This window comes from Crocuta crocuta, unplaced genomic scaffold, assembly GCF_008692635.1.
Source record: "Crocuta crocuta isolate KB4526 unplaced genomic scaffold, BGI_CrCroc_1.0 scaffold23, whole genome shotgun sequence".
NCBI classification, from domain to species: Eukaryota; Metazoa; Chordata; class Mammalia; order Carnivora; family Hyaenidae; genus Crocuta; species Crocuta crocuta.
In genome coordinates, this window is record NW_027529439.1 from 171,347 (window position 1) to 184,731 (window position 13,385).

At 45.0% G+C, this 13,385-nt stretch overlaps 1 protein-coding gene across 1 annotated transcript in view; it reads right to left on the reverse strand.

The window, feature by feature from the left end:
• The window catches only part of PYGB (glycogen phosphorylase B), a 62,340-nt gene extending 51,919 nt beyond the window's left edge, over positions 1 to 10,421 (reverse strand). The window contains exon 1 of the mRNA XM_077760154.1: positions 10,071 to 10,421. Coding sequence (XP_077616280.1) covers positions 10,071 to 10,313 — 243 coding nt within the window. The 5' untranslated portion in view covers positions 10,314 to 10,421. The remainder of the gene's footprint in view (positions 1 to 10,070) is intronic.
• Positions 10,422 to 13,385: the final 2,964 nt, after the last annotated feature.

Below are 13,385 nucleotides of genomic sequence, written 5' to 3' on the forward strand. Positions count from 1 at the left end.
GCTGTCTCTCTCTCTCTCTCTCTCCTAGAAATAAATAAAACATTAAAAAAATTTTTTTTAAATATTAAAAATATATATATATAGGTTGCCTAACAAGGTGGGGACAGGAAGTCTGCAGTGAGTGATAGCTATTTTAGCTGTGGGGTTTCTTTCTGGAATAATGAAAATGTTCTAAAATTGACTGTTTCTGTGAATATAACAAAGTCACTATATTATGCACTTTAAATGGGTAAATTGCATGGCATTTGAATTTTATCTTAAAGCTGTTACCAAAAAATATAAAATAGTAGACATAATGCACAAAATTTTGACAGATTACTGTAAAATAAATGTTGTAATTAAGTAGAATACTTGTAGTTGTGAAGATGGTGGAATAAAAGTCCCTCTGCTCACTTCTCCCAAAAACTCACGGACAGAAAGTTAGGACAGTTAGGACTAAATTAGAAAACTGGCCCTCACGCCTCTTCACCTCCAAGCTGCGGGGTGGGGGCAACAGTGGCTGTTCACTGCTGGTCTCTGCTTTTCTGAAACCAAGGAAAGAATAAAGTACATTATACTCATATGTATGCACGCACACACATGCACAACTACAGATGCACACACCTGTGTGCACAGCCACACATGTGCATACTTGCACATGCATGCATGCATTCACACCTGTACACAATTCACTAAATTGTACATGTGCACTCACATAAATGCACTCACATGTGTGCACACACAAACACATGCACACATTCATAAATCTAGGACTCCAGGAAGGGCTGCTGGCTCTAGGCTGCACACACAAGACCCTTCCTCCATTATCCAGCTGCAAACAGCAGGTTCAGGAAGAATTCCCTCCACTCAAGGAAATGGAACTCAGCATCTACATCCTGAAATTTAAAACAGGAAATAAAAACAGGTAAAGAACACCTAGCACTTACCAAGGAGCAAATACAATTTGTTAATACAGACTAATTCGAGACATCAAGAAACACTAATAAAGTAACAAAAGAACCACACTCAGAACAGGGAAGTAAAATAAATAAGAGATAAAATCACTACAGAAACGGAGGCACCACTGAATGCAAAACAGGGGGAAAGCTGGCAACAAAAACCTGGCTGTAAAAGTGGACAAAATGGGGGGAAAGCATGAAAAGGATTGGAGAGGAAAATATCCATCTGAAAATTAGTGTCCCTGAAAAAAGAAACTGAATAAAACATTAAAAACATTTTTGGGATGCCTGGGTGGCTCAGTCAAGTTAAGCATCTGACTCCAGCGCAGGTCATGATCTCACAGTTTTTGAGTTGGAGCCCCACATCTTGGGAGAGTGCTTGGGGGATTCTCTCTCTCTCTCTCAAAATACATAAATAAACCTAAAAAAAATAAAAACATTTTTCACTATATAACTGAAGAAAACTTTCTATACATAGTTACAAAGAACATGCATACATACAAGTTCAGTCTTTGACAGACTTTTCTCACCTTTTCAATCATTTGAATGTATGGCTTCTCAGTTACTGCCCAGATTCCAATGTCCTTTAAATCAAAAACATGGCAGTGCAGTGAGTGAATCCACAGCCACTCTGAATACAGCTGCTGTCACCACTGCTCATGGCCCATTGCTTCTTTCTGGACGCTATTTACTCTGCACTTGAACTGAGTTATTGTCATATGGGGTTTCCATAGCACTGTGCCGCCCCTCCCTCCACACAGGGCTTAGTAACCACTGAGAACACACTGAGCCCAACAAAACCCAGCTGTCTGAGAAGAGTGTAAGTGAAAGTTCCAAGCACAATCATGCACTTTTCCTATGTACACAAGAAGGCTCACTTCTCCCCCACATACCTACTTCTGGGGTTCTCCCCCAAGAGGTTGTATAACAAGTTAGAAACTCAGAAATATGATCAAAATGTTTTTATGTTGCCTTTAACTGGAACTTCAAATACACAGTATTTGAAAAAAAATTTTTTAAGGACAGAGACATAGCATGAGCATGGGTGGGGCAGAGGGAGAGGGAGACACAGAATCCGAAGGAGGCTCTAGGTTCTGAGATGTCAGCACAGAGCCTAACGTGGGGCTCGAACTCACAAATCATGAGATCATGACCTGAGCCGAAGTCGGATGCTCAACCAACTGTGCCACTGAGGCGCCCCTGGAACTATGTATTTTTAAAGCTGTAGTTTGATCCCTGCTAAAGCTTTGAACTTTTAACTGGCACTATGAAAAGAGCTTGACTATCTTTTTGTAAGGCATAAAATGTTGGGTCTCATCTTAAGATCTTTCAGTCTTGGGGTACCTGGGCAGCTCAAATGGTTAAGCATCTGACTTCAACTCAGGTCATGATATCATGGTTCATGAGTTTGAGTCCTGCATTGGGTGAGCTCGAGCCCCGCTTCAGGTAAGCTCAAACCCCACTTTGGGCTCGGCACTCGCAAGTTGAGCACAAATGTCAAGGGCTCAGCAGTTTATTCAATTCTGTGAATAGTTCCAGGCAGCCTCCTAATGCACCTCTGCATACAAAGGGAGCAGAAGTGGTGGCATCAGGGCTACCCTGGACAGTACCCACTCAGAGAAGCCTGGCTGTGGTTGGCTCTCAGTTAGGCACAGCTGCACACTTGCCCAGCCAGAGCCCTGCACTCTGGCCTGTGGTGTGTTTTCTGTTGTTGTTGTCTGTGTGATTTGTTACAAGAATTTTTATAACTATAAAAACATTTGAGAAAACTCTTCAAATGTGTTGAATTTCTTTTCCCCAGTTTCCTTAAGATGGTTCAGAGTAAAACCAAACTGAAGAAGGCTTGATGGCAGGGCTGCCCAAGATGATGCACACACTTTTGAACCTTGCACGCTGGGGTCTAATCCTGGTTCCTGGCCTGGCCAGCGGGGTGGCCTGGATCCCTTCACCTCTCTGAGAAATACAACGTCTACCTTGGGTTTTAACACAGGGCTAGCTATGGATTCAGTAAATGTTGGTCCCCTTGCTGGGCCAGATTTTTAGGGAGTGTAATGGAACCTAATTAGCAGGGTGGCAATTCTGGACAGAACCGCCTGAGGGCACAGGCTTGGTGCAAGAAAAAGCACAGGGGGCTCACCTGCAAAAGGCCAGCTCCTCTCTGTCCCCTTATTCTGCTGCTGCTGCAGGCCCAAGGCCAACCCAGGCCTTCCCCAGTCTCTTTCCACCCCTTTCACCCCACTCCCCAGTCACCATCTGTGCAACTGTGGACAGGGTCTCCCAGCTGAAGGAACTCTGGCCAAAGAACCTGATGCTCCCCTGCTTTAGCATCAGAGTGACGGGATCCCTGTAACTCTTTACAGCAGTTTTGGGAACCTGTGGCCCTGAACCAAGATGCTGACCTGTCTTGTATGGTCCATTCTTGCAATACGACTGTTACACATTTAAGTGGCTTAGAGGCAGCCTTAATATTTTTTAATTCGGTTTATTACATGCAAAGTCTACACCAATAGGTAGCATCACAGAGAAGCACAAAAGAAGCTTCTTCCTCAACGTGAAGAGATAAAAAGATGACCAACACAAATACACAACATAGTAGTTTCCTAAAGACATTTTAGGAGTTAAGGAACTTGAATTGTGGAACTGGTGCTTAAAAGCAACATGCAGAGCCTCATTTTGCTCTTTACACAATGGAGATTTGTGAACAGAACTGGACTTTTAGAGACCTCCAATTTCTTTTCCCTCTCCAAACAGGATGTTTAGAGTCTTTGTTTAACTGAAAGTGCTGAACACCCTGAAGGAAAAGAAATAACTCCAACAATCAGGGCAACAAAACACAGACTTGTGCAACTGTTTTCACCAAGAGATGAACCTGTTTCTACAGGCGGATCTGGCCAGAGATGTGTCATCCTGCACCCAGGAAAAGGCAGCAACACTCCCCCGTCCATCAGATTCTGTCTGTACTATGTCTTAACATGCAGGCACAGTGGCCCCCACAGAAGACCACCAGCTCCCTGCCAGACAGAGCTGGTCTGGATAGGACACAGGGACAGAGACCACTGGTCCAACATAAGGCCACTTCTGGTGAGCTCCCCAGCCTCGCCAAAGGCACCAGGGGCCCCCTGTCCTTGCCAGCCCAGCGAAGGGACTGCTATGGGACAGTAGCCTTCTCACCTGCTAGACAGCTAAGGCTCATCCTCATCTTCACTGGCCATCCTGCTTCACATCCATTCTGCCATGTCTGAGAGGCTTTTGGAGGATCACACTGACAAGAGCTTTATGAAACCACCACTGTGTTTGCCCTAAGGATGCTGAACATTTTCTACCCATCTCTTATACTCTTAGCCTATGAGGTCATCTCAAGCACATTCTTTTAGAATTAAGTACCAGGGAAACTTGGCTTCTGGTGAGTAACTGGCAGATTTCTGTCTCAACGTGGATCACAGATTTCCTTTTCTACTTTAGGTACTGGTACCGAGGACTAGAACACAGGTCTGTTTGCTCAAAGTCAATTTGGAAAGTGTAAAATATAATAAAATAATACAGTTTGAGAACTTACAGGGATCACAGAGATCACTCAGCTCTGCAGGGAACAAATTTATTTTGTACTCCATGACATTACTTTTTTATAATTCTCTACCTTCTACCTTCTGTGGTGTTATGCTCTACAAAATATCTCCTCTCTCTCATCCCCAAGCCAATCACAGAAGTCTTATCACTGCCAGAGAAGCCAGAGCCTAATCAATTTATGTTAAGTGACCTGGACTATATCAAAGTATATTTATAACTAGTGTGGTACTAGTAAGCATTTTCACCTTGAGCTTCTTTTACCTTTCCCCTTGAGCTTCTTTTACCATTTCATTTCAAGGCCAAGAAGACACTCAGCTAGAACTGAAGTCACATATAATTCCTACTCCAGGAGATCCTGTCAAAGACACTATTAACCAAACTCTTCTGTGGTCTGATTACCTCGCTAACTTTGTACTCATGTCTCTTCCCTTCACCAACCATGTCTTAAGAACCCCATTCTGTATAAGGTAGAAAACAAGCCAGCTATTGTTGTTTATTTGCTTCATGTCTCAGAATGTTTCTAAATGGCTCTAAGCTTTGGTCTGTTTAATGAAGAATTAGATACAACCCAAAAAGACATAAAGTTCTCCCAATTTTCTTATTTGTATTTCTTATCAGTGGGGCAATTGGCAGAGCTATACAAGATCTGTAGGTGACAGCACCATGTAGATGTGCATGTCCTGGGTTTAATGTTCACAGTGTTTGTCTAAGAGAGGCTACCTGATTTTTTGGAAGCACAACACTCAAATATTTAAGGGAAAAGGAGCATCGAGTCTGCAACTTACTTTCAATGGTTCAGAGAAAAATGTACTAATATGTATATAAAGGGACAAATGTGTTAAAATGTTTAATGCTTGGGGAGTCTGCAGGAAAATTGGGAATTTATTGTATTATTCTTGCAACATTTAAGTCTGAAGTCATGTAAAATACAAGTTTTTAAAAAGCCATTTACAAAGGCCAGGGGGCAGCTGGGGAGAACCGCATCCGACTTCAGCTCAGGTCCTGATCTGTTTGTGTGAGTTCGAGCCCAGCATCAGGCTCTGCACTTACAGCTCAAAGCCTGGAGGCTGCACTTCAGATTCTGTCTTCCTCTCTCTCTCTGTCCCTTCCCCGCTCACACTTTATCTCTCTCTCAAAAATTAACATTGAAAAAAAAAATTCAATGATTCAGAAGTGAGGTCAGTTACAATATTTCACAAACTGTATATACAAAGGGTCCCTGCAGCCTCCATAGCACTGGGATATTAGAGATCTCCAGAGATACAGATCAACAAGATATGTATATACAGATTTATTTTAAGGAGCTGGTTCACACAGTTGTGGAGGTCTGAGACTAAACTCTCAAGATTTTCAGGCTGGCAAGCTGGAGACCCAAGGAAGAGTTGCATTTGGAGCCCCAAAGCAGTCACCTGGCATAATCCCTTCCAGCTGGGGAGGGATGATGTGGGGGTGGGGGGTGGGGGTAATCAGTCTTTGTTCTATTAAGGTCTTCAACTAACAGGAGGCCCGCCCACATTACAAGGGTGATCTGCTTCACTCAAAGTCTGCTGATTTAAATGTTAATCTCATCTAAAAAACACCTTCACAGAAACATCCAGAATAGTATTTGATCAAATATCTGGGCACTATGGCCCAGCCAAGCTGACGCAGTAAATAAACCATCAGAGCACTTAAGAGTACAGGCCAAATTGTCTTCTATGAAAAATCATGGCTTACACTCTGAGAGGCTCCTTAATCTCATAAAGTGATGGCTTAACCCTACCTTCCACTTGGCGAGCTGTCAGGTTAATCAGCAACACAAAACATCTGTTCTTCGTCAAGCTTCTAGCCAGGGAAAATAATTGAGCTATCTGGTGTCAGGGAAGCCTGCCCATGGGATACAAGGTCAACTTCACAAGACAAGTGGAAACAAACCAAAACTCGGTGTGTTAAAAAGATTCCAGTGGCTGGTCTCACCACCAATTAAAAGAAAGTCTTGTAAGTGGGGCGGTGGGCAGACAAAGCTGCAAAAACACTGCGCTAGATGTTCTTCAGGGTCTAGATCAACTCCAGGGTCCAGCTAAACCATAAGAGTAATTGTATTCATTATGATTATCCTATCTGAAATATTTGAGACTGCAGTTTGGGTTCCGTGGTGGTGGTGGACTATTACTTTCTTTAATCTACTATTGTGGCTATGTCCAGAGTTTATGGGGAAAAGCCATAGTAAACAGACTCTTCCATCCATTACAGGGATGCAGCAGGCCAGCTGTCCACATTGTACACTATCCACTTGAAAGTCCCACATAAGATATCTCACACCTGCCCCTTCTAGAAGCTATCACAGAGATCCTATGACTCCCATAAGTAGACATGAGCTGCCATTTGCTCTAGTTGCCAGAACTTACGTCTGCACTTTGTGTCCTGACACTGCTCTTGAACGCAACCTGTTTCCCTACCCTTACTCTCTGGCCCCAATTTTCTCTTTGAGATCTCCTATTAATCTGAAACTTCTGTGTCATGCCTTGCTTAGGCATTCTTTAATTCTTTTTGGACAGAGATGGAATTTCCAATTTATAATTTCCAATTATAATTCCGATTTATAATTTCCAATTATAAAATGGAAACATTTTATAAGCAAAGACAAAGCCACAACTTTTTAGAATGGCAAGCGACTTCAGAAATGGACTACCTCCCTCCACCCCTGTCATTTTAAAGGTGAAAAAACTGAGGCCAAGAAAGATTAAGAAATCCAGCCAAGTCCAAAGTCTCATAGACTGCATGGTAAAGCCAGGACTAAAAGGAGCTTGGACTCATACGAACCATCCCTCACCATCCATCTCTTTTCTGTTTCTGAATTCAGAGTGGGGCTTCCTCCCAGACTCCTGACCTTGCCATCACCTCAGAGAATCTTGGGACCATCTTTAGAACTAAGAGCTACCTCTTGCCAAGCACCAACCCCTCAGTTTTAGTCAGATTTTTTTTAACTTGATTTGCCAGGCCAGTTGGTTGCCTGAAAGTTCTTTCCCTGAGCATTTGAGTTTCATTTGTTTCTGCTATTACCAAAAACAGAAGGCTAAAAAGGGTTCTGAAGCAACAGGTACAGCATGATACTATTTTCTGTAATGAAAAGTATTTCCACCTTGGTAGAAAAGATGTAAAACACAAATGTTTATATCATTTATCATGTTTTTCTAAGTGTTGCAATAATTACAGTTCATTTTTTCCATCTGGCTTTTTGTTTTCCAATTTTTCTTCCATCATAAGAACTTCCATAGTTGTTTGAAAGACAAAAAATTAAGTAAAAGCACTCTAAAGTATTAAATATAGATCTTCAGGCTCCCCCAGTCAGAGTGCAGTGGGACAAATCCCTGACGCCATTCCAGGCTGGGGTGCAGCTTTGCAGGGTTTTTATTAGAAGCCTACCTCCCATCAGGCTTGGACCCTTGTGGAGCTTGTTTCTGGTCCACTACAAGCAAACATATCACTTCTGCAGGAAAAAAAAAGCTTATTTTTCAACATGAATTAGCCAGGCTGAAGCACTTAAATTCTAATTTTCCATTTTAAAATGGCCTTCCTACCCAGAACAAACAACTTCCCACTTACAGGTTGTGTGGATTCTAATGAAATTTTCTCTAGACAGAAAATTTTCTGCCTGTAGCCACCACAGCAGGCAATCAAAACTCCTCTCAATGAGGACCAGGAAAGCAGTTTTGTTAGGATTGATTCTGTTCAGGAAAGGTCATTTCCGTAATCCCTGGGCCCATCACTGTCCTTTTCAGGATCTAATTATACATAAACACTCTAAGAGGAACCCCAAGGTATTGGGGTGTGTTCTGGTCCAGATCCAGGGAAATGTCCTTGAACGTGCACACAAAGCTGTACCCTTGTCATCCGCTACCCTGACAACAACACTGATGTTGCAAATCAGAGCTCTGCCATCAGCAGGGAATTCTGGGGGAGCCACTGCCTCTTGGCCAGTTTCCCTGGCAAAGTCATCCTAAACCCTTGCTGTAAAAACCTGTTTTAGCCACTTGGTGCCACTTCTATGCTGTCTTGCATACTAAGTGTGAAGCAGCTTAGCTGGTATTCTAACAATTTTGTCCTTGTTATCATCTCTATTTTAGAAAAAACAGCGCTCCAGAGTAAGTTTGGAAAAGCAATGAATATCACTGTTAACAATTATTAAACATTTCTTCATGCCTCATGAAAACACTAAAATAATATCAACAAAGCAACTACACAGTGCCTATATGTATACTGCAAAACAAATCTTTGCAAACTGGCTTCAGGCCTGCAAGTGTGTCCTTTCTTCACCAGTCACTCTGCCTCAGTAGACAGGAAAAGACAAAAGTCTGTGGTTAAGAACAAGTAAAAAAAACCCAAACAAACTGGTAGTAGGTGGGTGGCCAAAACTATGACAGGCCTACCCAACTACCAATGACACTGATTTGGAAAAATTAAAAAAGTTACAAATGTGATGAGAAACAGAAAAATCACAAAGTTGTATATACAATATACTTTTTTAAATGTATACATATATTTAGAATAGAAAATGATCTGAAAGGACATACACCTTCATTTTAATCTGGTTGAGAGAAATAGAGTCACATCAGTGACTTTCTTTTGTATTTTTCTTCCATAAGCATAAATTTCTGCAAAATATGAAAAAAAGTAACAATCTCCGTGATTAATCTCCATGAACTTTACCCCAACAATGTTCTTCATGGGAGGTGTGGAAACCCCAAAGACAGAGCCTTCTTTTAGGGCCTCTTCTCTGAGCTCCTGACCCCTGCTTTAGCAGGCATCCTCAATGATTTTCTTCCGATCACTGCCTAGCCAAAAAGAGCCCCACAATCCCCTGCAGATGACTGAGCTCACCCCCTTCCAACACAAAACTACCCAGGCCTGGTTCCAGTCCCCTTTTCTCTCACACTCTGCTGCAAAAAAACAAAAGGTGGGGGTCAGGGGCAGGGGAGGAGGAAGTACCGACTCTGCAGCCATCACGGAAGCACACGGCTAGAAACAGGCTGGAAAATTCCGCCAGGACTCCAGAGCTCAGGAGACGCGAGAAACAGCGGACCCCTGCAAGACCAAGCTCCTTCTGCAAAGCGACTGCGGACTTGATCGGGCCTAAACAGAGGAAGCCGAGGCTAGGCCCCCCGGCCCCGAGTGTAGACAACACCCTATTCTGTCTGTTGTAGACTACAGACCGGATCCGCTTTGCGCCCGGGATGGTAGGGCGGGAAGTACCTGGCCAGGCCTGTGCAAAGCTGGCTGACCCACCAGGGGGAAGGCGGTGGGGGAGACCTGATCCCAACCAAAGCCATTCTAATCGGCGTGGACCACCGATGAGCTGCGGGGGCTGACAGAGGGTGGCCGTGCTCAACTTAAAAGACAGTCCGCAAACATGGGCCCTACGTGCATCCTTTTGGGAGAGGTGCATCGCTCTGTCTCTTCACAGGGGCCCGTGACTCGAGAGACACGGTACAAGGGCTGCCATTTTCCGGGGTGGGGCAGCGGGCGCGGCAGGACAAGCGCAGTGACCCTGGGCAGGCGACCCCGGCCTGCCTCGGGCCGCCTCACCTTGGGGTCGCGCTCGTAGTAGTGCTGCTGCGTGCGGATCCAGCGGCCCACCAGGTGGTCGCGCACCGTGTGCGCCAGCGCGAAGAAGTAGTCGCGGGGCGTGGCCACATTGCGGTCCTTCACCAGCGTGAAGTGCAGGTGCCGATTGAAGCTCTTCCGCACCTCCGCCACGTCTCCCAGGCCCGCAATGCCACGCACACTGATCTGCTTCCGCTTCTCGCTGTCAGTCAGCGGCTTCGCCATCGCGCGGGCAGGGAAGGAAGAAGACGAGATGCAGATCAGGGACGACACGCCAACACGAAGGATGCTGCGGCGGTCTGGCGCCCGGCACTGCGGCGCCGCGAGGCCAGCACGGGCCGCGCCTGCGCGCTGCGCCGGGGCGGGGCCAAGTGGAAAAGAGAGGCGGTGATACGGAGGGGGCGGGGCCGCAGGAGGGATGGGCTGGGCGGCAGGGGAGGGGCCTCCGGAGAGACTGGGCAGGGCCCGGGCAAAGGCTTTAGTTCTTGGACGTTGGCAGAGGTGTGCCTTTTTATAGATGAGAAAGATGAAGTCACCTGCCCAGGCCACCCAAGAGCGGGTGTCTGTCCCCAAGATAGCCAAACCGGCCTGGGGAGACGCGACTGAAGGAGGACTGCGGAGTCGGAACGTCGGTCCTGCCCGCCCCTCTCGCTCCCCAGGATCATGAGGGGGGACCCTGCCATCGTGGCTTTCGAGATTTCTGGGGCTGGCGTCTCTCGCCCGGTCAGGGTCACCGGCTCCCCCAGCCAGGAGTTTCCTGGGTGCTGGGGTGCGGTCACGGCCTGGTAAACGGGAAGGAAAACCGGATGCATGCTAGAAATGCAGGCGTCAAGGCCTGGTGGGCTCAATCTCCTGAACTCGGGGTGGGGTGGTTCTGAAAACACCAGGTAAGAATGTAAAACTTTGTTTATACTGAGAAAGTGCCAGCCTGCCTGCTACCCTCCAACTGAGATGACAGGCATGGCTGATGAACAGGAGACAGCATTCCCCAGGGGCGCTGCAGCCCTTAAGGGGCACAACTACCCCTGTGAGAGACCACCGCTCCTTACTCAGAGAAACCTTGTTCTTTAAATCACAGGCCCTCACTTTGTCTTTTAAATTCCGTCAGAAGAAGGAAACATCCCACTCTGGCCCAGAATCTGGGTCACTATGACAGAGACGCAGCCTCCTCCACTCCACCTAGGTGAGAGCCTCACATAAGGGGTTTCTGGACACAGCTTCCCAACCTGCTTAACACAGGAGTTCCCAGGGAAACTGCGCCTAGGCCCACCTTGCACGCATCCCTGCTTTGCTCTGACCCTGTGAGAACACTGCTTCATTAGAGTTTCACTTTGACCCCTTTCCCCCACACCCCATAAACTGCCTTTTCCTGTGTTCTTGAAATGCCCCATGGTCCCATCACCTGCAGATATTTCGTTGCAGTAAGTCAGTAAACCCAATTTGAGCCACTTGCAGGTTTGTAGTCGGTGGTCTTAGACTGATGGAGCAGTAAAGATTCTTGATGTACATGAAGGTCAAATTCGCCTGCAAAGGATGTCATGAAAGTCTAGGTGCAGGAATTTTCCTTGTGTGATGCTTCCAAAATTATCTCCTTACCTGGACTCTCTTCTAGCTGCATACTTCTGGGGGGACAATAAATGTGGAATGCCCTATCTGCCCCACCTATCCACACACTCAACTGCTCTAGGTGGCCACTAATATCACTGGAATGGGTAAATGAACTCCATGGTCATCTCAGCCATTTTCAGATAAATAATTTTTAATTTTTTAAAAGTTTGTTTATTTTTGAGAGAGACAGAGTGTGAGTGGGGGAGGGGCAGAGAGAGACCAAGACATAGAATCCAAAGCAGGCTCCAGGCTCTGAGGTATAAGCACAGAGCCTGGAGCGGAGATCTAACTCACCAGCTGTGATATCATGACCTGAGCTAAAGTCGGAGGCTTAACTGACTGAGCTGCCCAGGAGCCCTGAAATAAGTAATTTTTATATAGCTATAAGTGCTGTGAAGAAAAGCACATTAAGTAGCCAGTGACAGGAGATGATATCTGAGTTGAGACTAAAAAATATATATATTAATGAGTAATGAATCTGAGGGAGAAGCAAGTACAAAAGTCCCGAGGTAGTTAGGTACCCACTTGGACAGTTCACAGAATAGCAAGTCCAGTGTAGGTAGAGCAAAGAGAGCAGCTGAGGGGTATGAGAATGTGCCATCCCCCAAAATGCCTTTTTGGTCTATGCATTATCTCGAGTTAAAAACCACAGAGAAAGAACAAAAACAGGAAAAGCTCTTAAAACAGGGCACAAGTTTTCCTTTAATAAAGGAAATTCACATTTAAAAGTGTACTTCCATTTGTAGGGACCTTTCCTCTCCTGACAGGTCTGACTATAAGAGTTTACTAAACAACTTTTGTTCACTATACTCTGGTCACCTTCCCATAACTTGCCTTCCTGGCTAGAAGCCCCAAACCCTTTCCTTGTTTTAGCCTAGGATGATATATAAACTCAAGCTCTAACCACCCCTTTGCATCACTCATCTCTGGGTACTTTCAGGTGTATGAGCTGCACATGCTAATAAACTTATGCGGTTTTTTTTTTTTCTCTAGTTAATCTGTCTTTGACTAGCCAAATTTACAGGGCCCCATGTGAAGAACTTGAGATGGGTAGAGGAAAATATTTTTTCCTTGCCAACACAACCAGTACGTAGATTCAGATTAGAGGTAGGGAGCCAGGTCAAGGGGCCAAGTCAGAGTTAATGAAGAACCTGGATCTTCCAACAAAACTGTAGGCTTCTGAACAGACAAAATAGAAAGAAAGTGGGCTCATCTTTGCCCCTCCAAGGAAAAGGACTGTTTTTCTGGCAGCCTGGTCTTAGCTATCACCTGCCCTCCTAATGGGAGAAGGTCAAGAGGCCAGTCAGCTCACCTTGTCTGTCAGGTACTCTATTTTTGGGAGACCACTTTAAATATTCATTTACTAAGAAGTGATGGATATTGATCCAGGTTCAGTTATTTTTTTGTAATGAGCTATTCTGTATGTTGGAGATAAATTACCTTTTAAGTGCTTTCAAGCAGTTATTTAAGACGGTCTATATCTAGTTCCCTCCTTTGGAAACAGAGACAAAGGATGTCTTTGTGTGTGGAATGAAATGTTTTGGAAGTTAGAAGAAATTAGATGTGGAAAACAGAAATTTTTGGTCTACTTAAGCTTCTGAGTGTCTCAACCAATAAATGTTAGTTAATTGAGGGTCTTGGAAGCTTCGCCAGCCCTTGTTGAGACTACTCAAGCCAAGGGTAAAGACT